Source organism: Ascidiella aspersa, chromosome 9, assembly GCF_963924565.1.
Source record: "Ascidiella aspersa chromosome 9, kaAscAspe10.2, whole genome shotgun sequence".
NCBI lineage: Eukaryota > Metazoa > Chordata > Ascidiacea > Phlebobranchia > Ascidiidae > Ascidiella > Ascidiella aspersa.
This window is the reverse complement of record NC_139455.1, coordinates 6,187,546-6,207,590: the sequence shown is the minus strand read 5'-3', so window position 1 is coordinate 6,207,590 and position 20,045 is coordinate 6,187,546. Positions and strand designations below refer to the sequence as shown.

At 38.1% G+C, this 20,045-nt stretch overlaps 1 protein-coding gene across 1 annotated transcript; it reads right to left on the bottom strand.

Moving 5' to 3' along the window:
- Positions 1–292: 292 nt before the first annotated feature.
- Positions 293–11,596, bottom strand: LOC146132075 (monocarboxylate transporter 13-like). Its single transcript, XM_083396833.1, has 7 exons — positions 10,434–11,596; positions 8,976–9,119; positions 7,390–7,553; positions 5,691–6,028; positions 4,196–4,334; positions 2,641–2,854; positions 293–1,568 (listed from the first exon to the last, which is right to left on the bottom strand). Exons 1-7 carry the CDS (start codon positions 10,624–10,626, stop codon positions 1,402–1,404), a joined length of 1,359 nt encoding a protein of 452 aa, XP_083252959.1. The 5' UTR covers positions 10,627–11,596; the 3' UTR covers positions 293–1,401.
- Positions 11,597–20,045: the final 8,449 nt, after the last annotated feature.

Below are 20,045 nucleotides of genomic sequence, written 5' to 3'. Positions count from 1 at the left end.
GGGCTGTAGTTAGGGGAAAGTAGGCGCTGAACCTGTATACGAGAGCCGACGGCTGCCTTAGTCTCTTACAATTGTTCTTAATCTGACTCCAGAGGAATAGGCCGCTAAATACCTGTCCTTAATTCTTGAATTTTAGGAAAAGTCGATCCACTCAGCAGATAATTGCGCGTTGAGTATATTCGGAAATCTCTGAAACACAACGATGTAACGAAGCGGTGATTCAAGTCGCTAATCAGTAAGACATTTTAAGTACGATGCATAAGGTAGAATGAATGCAGAAAGCAGTTGGATATAGGCGCTGCGATCACACTTCAGTGGACAACGGTCACGTGTGTAGTGACGTCAAAGTAGGCTAAATGCTACATTACTTTGGTTAAAATTAATGTTTTCATTAAGCAATTTTTTCATAAAATTGGGTTATTTATCTTAGCCTAATTTTTGCACGTAAAACAATTTGTTTGCTATAAGTTGGGACAGTTGCGTGTATGGAGTTTTTGCTCATATTCGGACGAGTTTACCAGTTTTAATAGTTTAACGCTTTACTTTTTTGATAAGAACTTGACTTGAATGCTGTAGCCTCACTCACGCTTTTAGGGATTCAAACAAATTTATTACGTTGCTGTCAATTACGCAGCACAACTTCAGCACACGCTAGGTAGAATACTTATGTACACAACAGTTCATGTAACAGACGACACGAAATGGTAACCGGCACATTATAAAACACTACAAATGCGACTTGCTTTAGCCTACTTGTTATTTTTTCGACAAGACTATTTTATGACTGACTTGACTTTATTTAATGTACTCACCACCGATTTTGATATTTATTGAATAAATACGTACGGCGCACGCGACTATTACATAAGTAGGCAGTATAGGCACATTAGTAATATCTAATACAATATTCACGTTAAAAAGCTCAAAGCCTGCAAGAAGGCAGTCTTATTTATAACAAGGCATATAAAAAAAAACATGGGACAAAGTCTCCACACAAAGTAGTTCGGAAAAAACACTTTAGAATTAAACGTAAATTTAAAATATATCCTCCAATGTTAACCGTAAGTTTAAAAAATCTTCCTTGTAACTTTACGAATAGTGACGTTGTGCTATTGCGTATTAATCGTTGCACTGTTTTTGCTTACTTTCACAAAGTTTCCGCAAGCGTAGGGTAAAAATATTGTAAAATGGGTAAGCTTTAAGGCTTTTCAGCTATGTATTGTGCGGGTCATGATGAGCAAAAAACGAAGAAGGTAAAAAGAAAACACTGCTTTCAAATATAAACGCAAGTACCAGTACGCTTGATTTTTTTTAAACCGTTTATAAATATTGTTTCTACTTGATCTTTAAAATAAAAAGATAACACATCCGCTTCCACCATCGGCAATTTTCCATGTTGTTTCACATTGCACCAGTCTGCTGATCCAACCCCAGTTTATTTCTGGTAAGTCGACGGTTTAACTTCTCGGTGGGCGATTTGAGAAAGCACATGAGAGCGGAGAGCACAAGAAGCGATCCCGAAAAGTGGAAGGTTAGGTTGTACGACTGTGTCGCGTCAAAAATAACCCCTGAAAAGGTAGACAAGGCGTATAAGGTTTGACACAAGAGATACTGCGAAATAATTAGTATCAAATGCCTTCTTGGCCATATCGGATCAACCTAAAGATTGGGCTATAAAGAAGTAAATTGGTCTTAATTGTCTAGAACAGTTATTCACAACCCAGGTGTTGTTGCCTGATTTGGTTGGATCGCCGACTGGACAGTTTTATATCATTAGAATTGTTGAGACTAGTTCTAAGCAAGATTGCTCAAAAAATTTGAGCAAATTGGCTTATAATAGGCTAATTAAAAGGTCATCGCTAATTAAAAGGTCATATTAATTAAATTCGAAATTAATAATGATTGTCCTATGGTTTGTTTGCGCAGATAAAGCTCCGTTGAAAAAAGACAATTGGCTCACCAAACCTTCGCCGTTAACCTTACACTTCGTATAGGTGTCATCGCGAAATAAGGTTTAGATTAGAAGCACTGCTGGTCTAGACGTAGATCACGTGGACAAAGATCCACGTTTTATTGAAATTTAATTTTAGGAAAAAAATCCTAAAGGATTTAGGCTCGATGCTGGGTTAATGCTTTATCCTAATTGCCTACTCGTAAAAGGCTGTATTAAAATAGATTTTACATGCCGCTTTATTTAATAAATAGGCCTACTCAAGATATAAAACACTCGAAAGAGGCTGTATTAAAATAGATTTTATATGCCGCTTTATATAATAAATACTCAAGATATAAAACACCCGTACCACATCGCGGAAAGGTATATATATCAACAGAATTTTACTATACCTATTTTTAGGCAATACTTATATATCCTATGAAACTAGGCAAAACGACGCTTAGCCTACTCCTTTAGCTAAACAGGCCTATTAATCCGTTGGAGGTTTCGTTTTTTAAACGATAGAAGTATAAAGCGTTCCACAATCTACAAGCTAAAAAAATCGGCGTTTAACACAAAATAACTGTTTTGAACCCGAAAACAGCGAGTAAACTGAGTCTTATTCGTGCTGTTGGACACGCTGGACTTTTAGGGCCGGCTTCGTTTTAATTATTAATGCAGAAATAACTCGCAAGCAAACCTACCAGCAATAACAGGCCCCGCACATATTCCAATCCCTTCGAACAGCATCATCCAGCTATATGCGTCCACAAAACGTTCCATGCCCAGTATGCGGGCCGTGCTTGCCTTTATCATCCCATAGCTGTTGCTAAGAAAGCCCACCAGTATGGCGATCGCGAACAGGCCGTATATGTCCGACCAGAAAGGGCTGAGCAGCGTTCCGACGCCGAGTATCATCTGAAAGAACAAACACTTGAATAAGGAGCAAAATACCTAACACGAATGTCAAATATTTAAGCGACTTAGATAAAATCTACGCCAGTGCTCTTCAACTTTTTTCGGTTTGGTGAACCCTTAAAGTTGCTGTGACGAACTCATGCACCCTGTTTACTTAAAAGGTAAACTGAGTTAAAAAGCGATATGAAAAAACATTATGCATATCAATATCATTAAGCCAATTAAACCGAGCGGAGCTGGCGAAGTTTTCCAATTGTCGGTGATTATGGCTGGATTCTAGATTATATGCGGCCCCGAAACGGTTAAACTAATAGATTGGCAAGGTTTGCAACACACATACAATGAATTTTTAGCAATAGCTTTACTTTGGTTGCCAAACAGATTCGCGGCGGTGGCCATGTGAAGCGAATGCGCAATTTGCGGTTTGATTTTTTAGGCTTGCTCTCACGAATAGGCCTACATTGTCTTGTATTCATAGCGCCGGCCGTATAATGGGTTTAAAAATTGCGCGGCCAGAAAGACCAAAATTGCACTTCAGCTCTACAGAAAGGCGGTTAAGGGCTAATTACGGAGTTTTAGGTCTTAGCCTTATTGTACATGGCAGACTTGGACAACTAGGTAATTATAGTTTCCTAATGCAATGAATTAAAGCAGAAAGATTACATCTAATCTAGTTTGTTAATTGTTTGCGGGCTCTATTTACTAGTTCTAATTCTAGTTCTAATCTAATTCGGATTATACCAAAAATGCTTCTTTGTCCTACGGCTTTTTCATTATCTTGATCACAACAAAGAATTTGAAGTAAAACTCTTCAGTTGGAACGACTTGTATGTAATTTGTACAGTATGAAAAGCACATATGCTAAGCTAAAAGGCATAGGAATTAGCACACGCATATTAACCATGCTCCAATGAAAACAATTCGGGATTTAAATGAAATTAATTGTGACTAACTAAATGTAATTCTATTTCAAATTCGTTTTTTTAATGATTCGGTAATTCTAATTCTAATATAATTTGTAATCCTATGTGTCGCAATTTGCGCTGGTGCGCAGCTTAGAGAAAAACACTGCTTCAAACAAAAACCACAACAACTCCGGTGAAAAAAGACTAAGTAAGAGTAGCTTACTTTGTTTCACATATCGCCAGAAAAAGCTCGAGAGATAAAATTTCTGGGAATATACCTTGTTTAATGTCCTTGACTCCAAGACAATATTGTGAAAAATCGATGATAATTGCTCTGACTAGTGATAAACGGTTTATGTTAACGTTCAGCATTTTAAGGCAAAAAATCCGTAAGAAACAAAGTAAAATAGCACAAGCCTACTTTGAACGTCCTCACCTGCATTGTAAAGTAAGTCCAGAGAGGATTAAGCTTGAAATAGCTGCAAATGAAGCCCGTGAAAGGTCTCCCGAACACACTCGCTATTCCACAAGCTGAAGACAGCCAGGATGCCAGGTTAGGCTCTACCCCTTGTTGTCTGCAGGGTAAACAGAAATCGTCGCCTTTGTCGTACAGTCAATAGTAAGTGTATAGCAAAATTGTAATAACAAAAACCCGATATAAAAGTGCCACCCTGAACGTCAGAAATTGATGCAGTTCTAAGTAAAAATGTGTAGGCCTACGACAATTAGGGCATCAAAGTGTCGAAAAGTCTGACTTTTGGATTTGGAGGTCGTGGCAATGCACTGTTTTAACTTTGCAAATCGGCATTGGAAGATTAAATTTATTAATACTTGAACCACCCGAACCCAAACGCTAGCCAGCACACTAACCTAACTAATGTACGTTGATTTAATAACTATATAAACTTTTTAGGGTGGCATTAACACATCAATGTGTGACGTAACAACGTTATAAAACCTGAACGAAAGATTATTTTGTTGCCCACCCGAGTTTAGGCTTTTTCCCCTACGTTAAAATATTCATTAAAACAACGCACATTATTTTGGGTTGGAAAGCAGGTTAGCGTTTGGGTTCGAGAGGGAGTATTATTAAATTTATATCCCTGTTTTTTGTTTTGTTTTGTCAATATTCAGCCAATATTTTCATTTTATGTATGCCTGAGGCTTTCCTAAAAGGTTCAATTAGTGCATTTTTCACGATTTTTAAATATCACACTTTTTGGTCCTTGGATGCCCTAATTGTCACAGACCTTTTTGTTTCACAACTCTGATGACATAGCCTATATCTGTATGGTTTACCAGAGCGTCACTTTATGGTCGTACAAGTGAGGCTATGTATCGTACTACCCACGGTTAAATCGTAGGGATAGTACCCTGTTGCATTTAGTGATGTTTTTTTGGAGCACACTCTTCTAAACCTACAGTGATTTTATGCGTTAAATCAGTGTTCTTATTCAAAATACTTGACAATTTAACGGTTTTAGTTTTACCAATTTAAAGGAGAAAACTTTAGCAAATATACATAATGACTTCTTCAAATACGGAAAAGCAAATGTAGCATTAGCCTACTGAACAAAAAGTACTGAACTGGAATGCACTTTTATGTTGTAATGTTATTCATGTTTAATGGACTGCAGGACAAATATTTTTAATATTTTGCCACATTGAACCAAAAGGGTTCATTAAAATCCATCTGGCCTCAGGAGTAAGGACAATAAAAAAGTAACATCAACCAGCCTGGGAATGTAATTTTAGATACAGGAAGAGCTTTTCGTGTCGATAATAGAAACGTCAGATATAATACAGATGCCCTTGCGCAACGTGAAAAGTGCACTGAAAATGTTTCTTCAAGGTAAAAAAAAAACATTGGCATTTTGTTAACAAGTAACGACAAAAAAAGTAGAGAAAAAAACGCCTGAGTGTTTATGTACCTTGCGCGTTCAATAAGATGAACATAGGGAACGTAGAGAGCAATCCACGAAATAAAGTCCATCACGAGGATTAGGAGAAAAATCGGATTCTTCCAAAGGGCAAAGGACCGCCGAAAGAACCCCTCCCTTTGGGGCAGACGCTCGTCTTTTTCTTCTTCTTTACTGATAGTGGCTCTAGGACTCTCTTCTATGTCAGAGCCGTCATCTGGAGCGGCCGGTATTTGAATGTTTGCGGCAAATCGGTTGAACGGGTGTTTCGCGATTAGATTGGAAGGGATAAGAAATATGCCGCAGATTGAAGTGTGGAGGCTAATCGCCCCTGACAGCAGCATGGCACCCTTGGATATCGCAAGTTGGTCATGTTTAGAAACAAGTATGCGTTATTATTTTTTCTAATGTGTTTTTATCGACCGAAACAGCTGAATAAAGTTTAAGATCATTAACGCCTATCGCCTGTCGAGCCGGAAAAATAACTGGTAAAATAAGGGATCGTAGTTATTATTGTCTATTTACCGGGCTAATGAGCAGAATAAAGTGGCATTAGTAGACCTTACAGCAACCATTAAAGTTAACCATTTAAGGACGTTTAGATAAGCATTTTTATTACACACATCCTTGGCACGTGAACAAATAACCGACAGAATGTAGCATCGGGTTACTATTGCATATTCCCCGGCCTAACCGACAGAATAAATTATCGATTACCCAGAAGCAATACCCATGACAAAAACATTGCGCTGTTTAGAAACATTTCGAGTCGTAATTAACGTTTTTCCTGGCCAAGCCACCATATTAAAATAGCATCTAAAGATTGAGACAGCACGAAGCCTCGATTATCACAATTACGTTTCTATATAGGCTAAACAGGAATGCTGTGAGTTTGCAACGTCCAATTACAAATTACCGGAGACACTCACCACAATTGTACATAATTGGCAATGATATTGGGTTGCAGTACATTGGTCCAGCAATGCTAGTTAAAGTAATACACTTTGCAACGATATTTAAAAATATATATTTATTTTGCCAGCAAGGGCATCGCCAGTATATCTGAATTCGATAAGGTTTGTATATCTTTTTGCAAGGGTAAAGGTGGTTTGAAATATTATACTTTTAGTGCAACAGTGATATTAAGTTGCTACCATATTTTAGATACAGGCAGTGCTTCTCGTGTTAATATAGGGACGACCGATATAAAACCGATGCCATCAAGAAAAGTGGACCCTGAAATTCATGAAGGGCATGGCATGTTTCTCAGACGACATGCGAGGTTATCGCCCTACTGTAAACCAGGGCTGCGTATAGTCGAACTCGGGACCCGTGCAAGACCATGTAAGACTACACGAGTCCCGCGTTCGCCGTGTGCATGCGCAGTTCCAAATGTCGAAACTGATAAGGCCTTAAACTGTAAATTGTAAAGGTGGTATAATTTTAACCTAATATTGTAGATGGATGAGTTATATGACGCCCCCATGAGTGGAATTCTGATTATCCGCCTTATTTTAGTTCTATAAATGGGTGAAGTACAGGCTGTACAGTCGGAACCGGACTCGGGGCTCGACGAAATCGCACATTTGGCCGTAGTCGGGTTTACTTATTTGGTCGAGAGAGTCGGACACGAGTTACTTTAACCCGACTCCGCAGCCCTGCCACAAACTCGACATCTATTTGAACACTTTTGACAACTATGTATACTTACCCGCCACGTGAAGTTATTGCTGAGCACCTGAAGCACGTAGGAAAAGGTGAACATTCCAAGACCAAGGCCGCCGCCCGAAACACCCTCCGCCAAAGCCCGGTTGCGCGAAAAGTAGTAGTTTATGCCGCTGCTCGCCGAGAAAACGGCCAGGCCGGCACCAAAACCTGAAACGACGACAATTTTCCCGTCCAGGGGCATTTGTCAAACATCGGGACAAGCGTTTCTTTACGCTGGCAGCGCTTATATCGTGCAATGATGCTTGACGCGCGCCTTGCCGTTTCTGGCGTCTCTGCGGAAACAGGTGTGTGCTTTAGTTGGAGCGTCCGTGACCTATAGAATCGAGCTCGGATCTCGCCTCACATTGGTTACTCATCCTTACAAGTTCAATATAGAGTAGTTGTCGCCCTTTTGCGATTCGAGTTTTTTTCGACCGCTCGTTCCAAAAACACACAAATGACAAATGTATTGTTTGATAGCAAGATTAGGGCGGTTATAGGCTACATAAAAATCTAAATAATTTCAGGCGTGTAAAATAATGTCTAAATGATAAAGCGACGCAAGCAAACAAAATTGCGGACTGCACACTGCAGTTGATTATAGAGTATCGTCGAGTTGTGAGACGTAACACTGTAACGAGGAATGACGTTACAGTGTTACGTCTGTGACATTTAATCTTAAAACAGCTGTTCCTCTCGAGCGAACTCCTAAGCTAAAATATAGCTGAAATCCAGTCTAATCGTGGGAATAGTTTTCACTGTATCCTATTTGGTTTGAATTGACAAAACGTTGAACTTAAAAGAATACGTGACGAATTAGGCATGTAAAAGATATTCTAATAACGTTCGAAATAAGGGCTTTCATAATTTAATTCCGGTTGGTCCGAACCCAGGAGGTTCGTGTACATGTGGCCCACCATATCATTTTTGTGGCCTGCGGAACACTGTTTAAGTTCAATTAGTCAAAACTGTATTTCTTTGGATATCATATGCGGGTTTCGTACAAAGTTAGCGTACAACCTACGTTTAAAATAAACTCAAAAATATAAACAAATCTTATACACATATTACCCTGGAAGTTTCTATATTATTGTGGATGGCCTGGGGACAATACAGAAATGATATTGTGGTCCAAGTTGCTGTCAGTAATGGACCACCCTATAGCTAAGTTAACAGAAATTGCACTTTGGAGAGTTTATGAGTCACGCAGCCAAACATGCCTCATTGCCTCAGTATACATAGCGCTTTTAGACCAAATTGAAATAGAAAAATATATAGCAAAGGCTATAGCCACAGTTGAATAACCAACCAAAACCAATATACGTGTGGGTTTATGTGTCTCGTTTAAACGCTTTATATACTTGGCTGGTTCACGAAGTAGCAAGGCACTTACAAAACCACTTTGGTTGATTGACAAGGCTACTTTAAAATCATCCATCTCATCTTTTTACATCGAGAAAGTTAAAACAGGTCGAGTGTTAACAAAACACTAAAAAGGTGAAAACCGAACTTTCTCAATCTCATTAAAGTGGTCTTTAGACTTTCATCTCACCGTCAGTGCGTATTAGTGCCGACACAAGTAGATTTTACCTGCAACAAGTCCGTAGGTGACGATTAGCTGTGTGACGGTGTTGGCCAGCGAACTCAGAGCCAAGCCTAGCGCCATGATCACCCCGCCCGCAAAACCGCTCACTCTGCAGCCGAACTTGTCAATCAAAAAACCGAAGGCAGGACCTGTAGAATTCAAAACGAATTTATACTATAGGTCGATTTAATGTAGTTCTTCTCAACCTTTTAATGCGGGACCCAAATAATAAACGCAAGTATAACAAGGTTCCATAGCTATTCACTTAACTTTTTGTAAGCGAACAAAACATGCGATAAATATGGTAACTTCAAATTTAATTAATATGAGCCATGTTTCACTAGTACACATTAATATCAGTGTTGACATGTAATAAGCAGTGAGACAAAACCAATGCCGCTTTGAAAACTGAACAAAGAAGAAGTTGAAAGGTATAAGATCGGAGTGTGGAAGTGTTTCAATTTAAGGCGCAAGTTTCAATTGTTTAATTGATGCCAGTATAGCGTTGGTTGAGTGGGTAGGCCTATACATGAGTCCAGGGACCGAGGAGCCGATATGGAAAGGCGGCGTTTGCCGAGCGTAAATAATTTGATACGAAAGTTCATTTCTTTGCAGTTTTGTGTACACGTAATCAAGACATGACTTAGAAAAAAAACGCTTAATCTGCAAGTCAACTTTTCGATCAAAAAAAAGCAGGCGACATCTAAGCAACCTTATAAGTAGAGATGTTGTCTTTTTATTCCGATACCTAAAACCGATATTTTGGACAAAAAGCGTCGCGATCCGATCCGATAACAATTACGTCATTGCTGCGCAAAAATAAGCAAAATAGATGAAATCACGACTATTTAAATGCAATTTTTCCAGGTTTTTAGGCCAAAATTAGCTTAGGTGTGAAGTTTAGTTACCTTGACTTGCTAACCTACTATTTTTTGATAAAACTACCTTTTAAGGTAGAATCGCTGCATTGGTTCGCAAATTATTGGAATTTGGAATCGTATCGGGCTCCGATGCCCGACCCTAGTATTGGACGGGTGCCGATACTACCAGCAAGTATCGGGTATCGGCCCCGATCCGAAATTATCGGACATCTTCAATTGCAAGCAAACAGTTTAAAATTGAGGAAAATAGGTTAACTTTTAAGTCTAGGTAAATGTTGAATAAGCTTGGTTCAATTAAAAGAGTGGCCCATTTGCAATTAGTACAACAAACTAAATCTATGTAGGAATTGAGTTCAGGTTTTAGCGTATCTGATATAATATGTTTATGGCGAAGTGTTTCTTACCAAAATATATTTTATATCGTTAGAAGGCCTAATCGTTTTATAATCATCAAATCACTATTTTACTAACTTCGAAAATATCGACTAAATTTTTTTGACGCATATTTTAGTAAATTACAACAAAAAAAGGCATTTGCAACGATGCAACTAGGTCCAACAAGTGTTCTAAAATTCTGTTTACCTCCCAAACAAGACATGGCGGTCGGCAGTCCGCCAGCAAGAGAAATGTAGCTGGCCGAGGCGTCAAAGTACCGAATCCAGTCGGAGTAGAAAACGCCGACCGAATAAAGCATGCCCCAGGTCAGTCCGTTGATAGAGGCGGCCATTGCCAGCACCACCCATTTGTACTTGTACCTTTCTCCGTCGTCGTACATGTTTTGCCTGCTGTGACGCTTCAATCGCCGCGCCTTTGTCAGAAACGCTTTCTCTAAGGGCTACATTTTTTAAGCCGTTTTTGCGTAGAGCCTTGTGAGTTATTCTGCTGAAAGCAAAAACAGAATGTAGGATTTGAACATTCGTTTTTTCATATTGGTCGTTAAACTATACCAGCGTGCCTTGCATCCTCTTGTCTAACTGTGGCTTACAACCGGATCTGTTTCGCGACTGTAATTGTTTCAAAAATGTATTCATTCAAAACATTTAATTTTAAGTCCTGTCCTATAGTGCAGTTTTTTACAGTTTTGTATATATAAGCTTCCCTATATATACAAAACTGTAAATAACTGCACTGAAATGGTAAAGTTTATCTCTGAACAAACATGTGTTTACATCAGACAGGTTTGTCTCATTTTTTATCAAATGTATACTTCTAAAAAATATTTAAGAACGTCATTTTAGTGACTGTTTCAATGGTTCCTACATAGGAAAAAAACAAAACGGCGCCTTACTTTTAAAACCTCACCAAATTTACCAGTTGTATCCAGTGCTGTGCTGTGCTAAATGCAACCTACTCTCCAGTTGCTCATACTAAACGCAAGCAATTCTATCATTTAACGCTAAGTAAGATAAAAACAACGCCTAAATGGAAAACAGGTTCAGCTTAAATCATAAAAAACAACAACAACACTGTTGAAAATTAAGAAACAGTGCGACTAGCAAAATAAGCAAGGCGGGCCTCTTTGGCAAACGTGTTGTTTATGAACGTCTCAACAATCGTCGGATTGACGTCACAATAGACGTCGGGCCACTATTAACCGCGTCTCAAATAACCCAACTCACCCCTTAATACGTTGAATTTAGTTTCACCAAAGTGGGTTTACAGTGACCAAGAACATGTTATCTTATTTGCTTTCACCAAGGTAGAAGAAAATAATCATCAAACTACACCAAACGATAAGGCCAGCCATCGGTTTCGCGTTCTAGGGTATAAAGCCATTCTAAGCTGAGAAAATGTTAAAGGAAATGCGCAACGAGCAAATTGACGTCATCAACACAATGAAGAGATAGATTCCTAAAATTTAAAACGAAACCTAACAACTTCCTATAACGTGCGAATCGTTTCAAGTTTAGACGACCCCGCTCACCTAAATGCATTGAGCTGAATTATTGAACGCTGTTGCAGATAAAGGTGCGCATTAGACGGTTGGCTCCTTAAGCAGGTAAGCCGGTACAAGTGAAGTTTTCGTCATTTGCAAGAGTTCCACAAAACGAAAATAGATCGCCAGTGTGACGTATAGATTCTTTGCACACATGACTGCCCAAAACATCGACACACCCTTAGGCCTTTGATCGGCTCTGATTGGTTTGAATCTCGTGGCTTGGGTCACGGTCTGAGCGGGTTATTCAGGGTCTTTAGTTCGAGGTGAATAACAAAGTTCTCGAAAATCTTATCCTTTACTTAAAATGCTTCAAAAATAACAAAGCAATAAAAGCATTCTTAAATAGATTTATTTGTCTTCTATCGCATCCTGAATCTGCTAAAGATTACGCACAAGCTTAAAAGTTGTTTGTTTTTTCACCGTTTCTTATAAAATAAACAGCTAGAAACCGCTTCAGATTGAGTTTGATATGAGGTGTGTACCAAATACAACCTTGCAAAAAAAACTTGCAAAAGGTTATCCCAGTTGTGCTAGATAATACAAAACACTCTCTAAAAGCCCAAAATAGATCTAATAAACTAACATTTTAAGAGTGTATATGTTGTAATGGTACCTATTGGGTTCAACGGTTTATGTTATTGCTAATGTTTTAAATCTTAGACGTACAATTACGCAGGCAAAACATGATGTCGGCGGACTTTTCAAAAATATGATAATGATCGTAAGGGATTTTTAGTTTATGTCCTTTAGAATGCAACTTTTTAAACAAATGCACATCATTCTTGTAAAATGTCAACAACAGTAGAGATTTGAGCGTCGATTAACAGTCTGTTGGACCAACATAATACTTCTGAATCAATTTGTTTGCTTGTCAACGATCTCAAAACAAAAACAAAACTAGACTTTAAAACAGGATGCACAGCCCTACGACGCGATTTTCAGTCACGCTTTCGTTTGCGACATCCTTTAAACTCAAAACAATTAATCACAAGGATAATTATGCTATATTTCTTACTGTAAACAACTCTTGGCAAAGCTATTTTTACTAGACATGATAGGTTTCATTGACGAAAAACTGAGCATAAAAGTGTAATATTTGCGTCTGAATGCCGTTTATGGTAAAATGTTGATCTATTCAATAGATCAGATCAACCTTCTTTGTTTCACTTTCTCTAAATCGGGCACCAACTTATTTCAAACAAGCTGTACTTCGGCCAACACCACTTAATTATCAATTTTTACGTTCAGCATTGTACAAGGAACGTTTCACCGGAAATTTGATAATATGGCACAACCCCAGGCTTCGCGCTCGGCGTTTCGTCGCAGTTAGACAACTTAACTTTCAGGCTAAACTATTCTTAAAACATCGTCCAACTCAATAAGGGTGCCGATTCGGGTAGGAATTAGCGAACTATAATGGTGCACAGTGTCTAAGTTTCAGTGCAACGATATTTTGAAACAATTTTGTAGTGTCTGTACCTTTATCTATAGCGTTGGCGATCACTATCTTGTTGAATTCTAATAAGCGAGCCTTCAACTCGTACTTGCTTATATGCTTTGTATCTTATATTGTCTTCGTGAGAGATTGTCTCTCAGTCAGCCCAGGACAGACATCTCTAGTCTTTCCGGTCTATTTTGCAGCCTTCTGTGATGGAATAAACTAAACAGGCTAACAGTACAATGAGTTAAGCTGACTATATCTAATACAGTGGTTCTCAACCTTTTTTCTTTGGTGGCCCATTTTCGTTGCATAAAAATTCTGTGGCCCAATAAATTTTCATAAATGGACAAACTATAAAAAGGTTTAGAACAAAATGTAGCGGAGCATATAACAATAAATTACATCTCATTTACATTCCTACTCAATTCGTCCCCAAGCCATTATTCATGTTCAATTAGGTATAGTGAAACAAATGAAACTAAATTCTTCAATAAATCTAGCTTTTTAAAATTGTTCTGTGGCCCATCTAAAAAGTTTCCATGGCCCACCAGTAAGCCATGGCCCACTGGTTGAGAACCACTGATCTAATAAGATGTCCTACAATTTGATGCCGATTACTAAACCCAGTAGGGTGTTTCGTCAATAACAGGACAGCGCGTCGATCGCCACATTTCACCTTGTCGAAAATGTGTTACGACATTTCAGTAGCTGTAGCCTGTAGCACACAAGCGGAACTTTAAAATGACCAATTGTTGTCTGGACAACCCTTAAAAAACGTTCTTTGGCGAACAAACTAACCTCCATCTTGGCTTGAAAAGCAATTACCGCTCAAAATGTTTAATGTTTAAGTGTTTTTTTTGTTTTTTTTCACTGAACCAGTCGATCGCCAATCTCTTAAAAGTATTTCAGTTGATTGCAAGCAAACAAAAGTCAGCCACACCCGGTCTATTAGTCTAATTAACCACAACAAGCTTCCGTGGTTCATGTTGGTATACCTCACTGACCGCAAGCAACTACTCATGACTAAACACACTCACTTCCGATCAACTATCCTGAATACGTTTAGTTTATCGCTGCTAGCAAGCTACCCTCGTCACACTATATTGCTGCCTTGGCAGAAACTAATTTAATTAAAAAAATACGCCTTTGCTGTTTAGTTTGTTTGCTTCCAAATAAGAAAGGTTGAAAAAACGCAAATAAAAGCAAAACGAGTTTCTGTCATCACTAAAACGTTTGCTTGTTTTTTTGAAACGATGGTATTCGCGTTCTGCTTATATATGTATGGCCTTAATTAGTTCAGGACTTCAAATCATTTAGGTTCACACGAAGCAAATTTTTACTTGCTACATAAAAATATACGTTTATTTTCATGTAGAGCCTATTGATATTGACACAAATGAGGCAAAGCCGCAAAAGTTAAGTATTTATCGCTACAGGTGGTCCTCCTACACAATAAAATACGAATACCTCGTTTAGATCACATGCATAAAATCAGAGTATGCAATTTTTTAAAAAAACGCCTTTGGCGGTTCCCATAATGTAAAACAAGTACTAACGTAAACCGTTGCAACCAAACAGTATTGCATGTTTTTGCACACGACTTACTGCCGTGGTACCCAAACTTTTGGCATGCACCACCCGACAGAAATTGTTTTTTTCGTCACCCTTACTGAATTTTCGCTTAATGGTTGACTGTAACGTTGCAATAAACAAAATTGAAACGACCCACATCAACTATGCACAACATCGAAAAAACCTTCATGATATGTTACACTCAATCTAATCGTACACGAAAAAATATATCAAGAAGCTCACTAATTAAGCAAAACTTAAAATCTAAAAGAATTGTAAATATCTCCCGGCACCATTAAGCGTCCAAAATTGAACCCCAGGGTACCGCGGCATTCAGGTTGGGAATCACTGACTTACCGCAATGGAAAAGGCGGTATACAACAACTTCGCCTCGGTTATATTTCTCTTCCACTATGATGTATACTATACCGTTAATAACGCACTTCAGTTCACATCCCTGGCGTAAACAAAACGCGTTCGGATCCACACGCCACCTACTCGGGTTCAGCGTATAACAGAAGTGCTTAATCTCTGCCGTTTCCACACACCCTGCTGATTCAACTCACGCCGCCCGTGTTTTGTTTTGACGGCCGGAGCCAGTCGCCCGTCACGGCCGACGTCGTTCAATTGCCAAACGCAATCCACTCGGAACGTTTTGCGCCTACTAAACCATCCGACCGCCCTGCTGAATGATAGCCTTTGCTAATTTCAGCGGCGTCACTCTACCTCGCTTACCACAGCTGCGATCGAAAGGTAGCAGCTCATAAAAACTTGGATCACTCGTAAACCTTCGATCAGACTTTGGACAACTATAGATAAATCTATTTTTTTAATTCATTGAATTAGAGCAAAATGTGGCTAATTCTAATTCTAATTCTAATCTGAATTGTGAATTGCTTGTTTGCTCTAATTCTAGCTCTAATCTAATTCGGATTTTACCAAAAATGCTATTTTGTCCAACAGCATTTTTAGTCCCTCTGTTAAAACACAGAGTTACAATTAAAACTTTTTGGTTTGAACGATTGTATGTAATTTTTGCAGGCTAAAAAGCATAAAAAGGCCACCAAATCCCAGGGGTGACAGATTGAATCTTACCCTTGAGTTTTACACAAAACACACCGAATATACTTGTGTTTGGAAATAAGGACAATTACTTTATTGAGCGATGCCACTTGTTAAATATGTTAGTGCTGCCACTAAAGTAACATATTGATTAATTTTCGTCATGGACCTGTGATAATTCTTTGAAGTGAATGTGATAATTCTTTGCAGTAAAGAAATATCTTTGTTCTGTGCGGCTAAAATCATTTTTAGTATATTTTATATTCCGTTTTAAGCCAATGTAAACTTAAAGGAATATAAATTTGCCTCACGTTATGTATAACTTTATTGCGAAAATCGTTGTACATATTTAATACTAAGTACATTAATATAAACAGGAACACTTACGCACTAGCAGTGCTATGAGTAAATTATGTTGGCCATACCAAACTTCATAACCAGTAGGCTACTTTAATTATAAACAAAGTGCCACGTAATAGTTCCGACGTTTAACAAATCAAAACAAACCCCTTACGATACACAGTACTTCAACAAATTAGTGCCGAATCAAAAAACCTAAAAAAAAACATTTCCATACATGAAAGGTTGATGATCGATGATATTATAACGCAAATAGGCCTAAATTGATTTTACTACCTGTTAAAAAAGCAGAATCAACTTTTTGCAACAGTATTCGCATTACAGCCTGTTTTTGAGCAACCTTTAGAACAGGGGCGGGCAACTTCTCCAGTCGGCGGGCCGGTTATGGTAAAATGAAGTAAAAAAATGACGTTTCGTGTATTCTAGACTCTAGACCAGCGGTTCTCAACCAGTGGGCCATGGGAACATTTTGAGTGGGCCACAGAACAATTAAAATAGCTAGATTTGCTGAAGAATTTATTTTCATTTATGTCACTATACTTAATTTTACAGGAATATTGACTTGAGAAAGAATCGAAAAGGAATGTAAATTTCCGGTTCAGCAGCAAGTATCTCCCTAATGCACGGTTAAGGAAATAATCTGTTTTGAAACATGATCTGCTGTTTTTTGTTCTAAACCTAGTTTATAGTTTTTTTTTTCATAAACATTTATTGGGCCACAGAATTTTTGTGCAACGAAAATGGGCCACGGAAGAAAAAAGGTTGAGAACCACTGGTCTAGACGCCGTCAACGGCGATTATTAGGAGCTTACGGCTGTTTAAAATGATCTGTTCGACTATAAAAAAACACCTTATAGAGGCATTCAAGTCACATGATTTCAATTGCGCGCGAAACGCTATGGAATTGCGGTGTCACAACAACCTCTGTGATGTATCAAACACAAACTGTTGCACTCCGTTGGATGTTCAAACATTTTAGTTTTCGAAAATCTATTTTCTAATTATTTAACCTTGATTTTGTTTGAGGGGGGATTAATTCTAAAATATATCCCACACTACAGGACCCACAGTCACGATTACGCTGCGCGCAACTTCGCTGAATATTGGCCTAATGGTGGCCTTAAATAACCCTGTAGCGCATTTTGACCAAGGCCCGCACGTTTTACAAGGGAATGTTACTTTTGCAAATTAACGCAGTTAAGGAAATTAGTGGCTCGCCTAATACCGCTCAATTAACACCTAATTATTAGGTTAATGTTATCGCGAGACGAAATAATTGGTCGCCCGAAAAACTGCAAACACTGCACTACCCGGCTACATTGAAAGCAAGCCCTTACAATGTGTAGCCACAGCGACAGGCCTTATCTAAACTTGGCACTCGCGTAATGTACAATTAGGCGTAAACATGGCGATCAAACTTTATATTGGTTCCAATTACTAGAAATAAACTGCAGAATTGGATACGAATCCCTTTTGGATTGGAATCCAAGGATTAAAAATTTTTTGGTGATATTTGTAGTTAGATTTCGCCGGTTGTATGAAGCGTGCAATGACTCCTTTTTTGAAACCTTTTTTACACGAGGCTAATAAAAACGTTCAATAGAGTGACATGCGGCGAAGAACGCTTAACCGGCTTAACACTAATATACGAACACCGGAAAATTACTCCGTTGATGATAATATTCAGGATTTCATATAAAAAAATTGGAGTAAAATTAATTTAGTTTAAATGCGCATTGCTGTAGCTTACACGCCTGTTTCGTTGAGAACGTCGTTGAGAAGTCTTTTCGTTTCACCAAAAAATATCTTTTTGTTATCAGGCCTGTTTGAGATTACTTGAGTCGGTGACAGGCGAACTGCTAATTGAAACAACAATAACGAGTGGTGATTAGGAGGCGGCGATAAGCACCGACGTGTTTCGTATGACAGGTGCAATGTTTCCTATATAACATAGTTTACCGATATATAAGGGAATGTCAAGACACCTAGACTTCGCCCCCACGCTACGCCCCTGCATTCAGAATCCTTTGATTTTGCGACACTCTTTGTCAGCTTTACGTTTCATAGCAAAATTTTTGTTGTAAACTTATAAAAATTTTAACCCATAACAAAGAATCTAGAAAACACAAAGGAAACAAAGAACTAAAGAATACCTATTTTTAAAAGGCGTATTCTAACGAAAACCGAAAATTCTGACTAAACTACATAGTTACAGCATCGCCGTTTACACCTACCTCATTAAATAGATAATAATATAAACGTTTTGCTGAAGCTGCGCGCCTTACGCCCACAACTTGAACTGTAGCTTTCGCTGTACACTTATACCCTTCCGGGCATCCACTCAAGTTGATGGGTATTGTACAGCGCAAGGCACTTTGTCGGAGAACAATACAATTCGATTTTATATTCGAATGGCTGCCAAAAGGTAATGAATGATGATGCCAAAAAGCACCTACCAATCCACTTCATGCTATGGACCAAAGTTATGTTTTCTTGTCTAAAAACACAAAAAATGTAGTTAAATCGAATACGGAAAATGTACTTTTGTTAATTGATAGGTGTCTAACGATTTCGGTCAACGAAGTAAAAAAAAGTAATTTCGTTCAATATTTTGACCTGACTTACCGTAGGACAACGATGACATACTTATGCTTGACCAGTATGATACTAGACTACAGCTATTTTTCTCGTATTAAATTGTATTGATTACCATCTTGAAGAATAAGACACTTATTTTCAGGGAGTCGAACCGGAACCGAACCGGAACTTTATTAATCTGTTTTGGGCTAAATTTTTCCGAACAATAACCGAACCTAAACCGATTTCTGTAAGATTTTAAGGAGCCGAACCGGAACGGAATGTTTTGAAAGAAACTGAACCTTAACCAAACCCGAATTTTTTTGTATGCAGGCTTTTTACATACCTAAATTAAAACCAAAAAAGTGGTTGAAACTGGCACGAAAAGGGTTCTAAGGATATACACCAGGCCTACACAAAGTAATTTTTTTAACAAAACAACAATTCACATAGCTTAATTATGCGTGTAAAAATGTAAATTTAAAATTTAGAGATTGACCAGACTATAGGGGTCGTCAAACTTTTAATCTTGTTAGTCACATTTTAAATCAGAAGTTTAATGAAGAATTGTATAAAGTAGATTACCGAGTGCAGAATATTTGCCAAGCCAGAGTGGGGAGTAATCTGTTTTTTTGTTGTTTTTTTTACTGTGGTTTTGTCTGTTGTAAGGAAATATTTTCAGTCCAAAAGCGCTATGCCATTTTACGGCATGTTGTTCTTTTCTCTCATAAACTCTACAAAGTAAAATTACTCTTAAATTAAACTACAAATGCCGTCATTTCGAGCAATATACGAATCTCTTGTGTTTGTCTATAATGTGCCACGTTTAAAATCGAAAGTTTTGCCAATTCAAACCAAATATACGCAACTTTTTTGCGCTTTCCGCGAGGACTGTATTTAAAACTGTATTTGGCTGCATATTTGTGCGCGGGTTCACTGAAGAACAACATTTCTTTTTAGAATTAAGTTGTGCATGTCTAATATACAATATTTTTTTTAACGCTGCTCAACAGACTTTTGGTATGGTTTATCTGGCCAAAATTTCTTTATCCTGCTTGCAATTATCTTGGTGCAAGCAATTTCTGATTTTCTGAAGATGTAACCATGTTTAGCTACATGTCACAATAATACAGCAATAAACCTTAACATATATGTCAACTTTCAAAAAAATGGGTTTATTAATTATTATCCGTAAAACTCCAAGCTTAGCGTTCGATTTTGTGCACAAACATGCGACTAAAAG

What these genes read in the sequence shown, in the direction of transcription:
- LOC146132075 (XM_083396833.1), bottom strand. Translation starts at nt 10,626, where the DNA reads ATGTACGACGACGGAGAAAGGTACAAGTACAAATGGGTGGTGCTGGCA. An exon ending in CGCCATGTCTTGTTTGGGAG is followed by an intron (nt 9,120 to 10,433) that starts GTAAACAGAATT and finishes TGAATTCTACAG; the next exon opens with GTCCTGCCTTCGGTTTTTTG. An exon ending in CACCTACGGACTTGTTGCAG is followed by an intron (nt 7,554 to 8,975) that starts GTAAAATCTACT and finishes TCGTCGTTTCAG; the next exon opens with GTTTTGGTGCCGGCCTGGCC.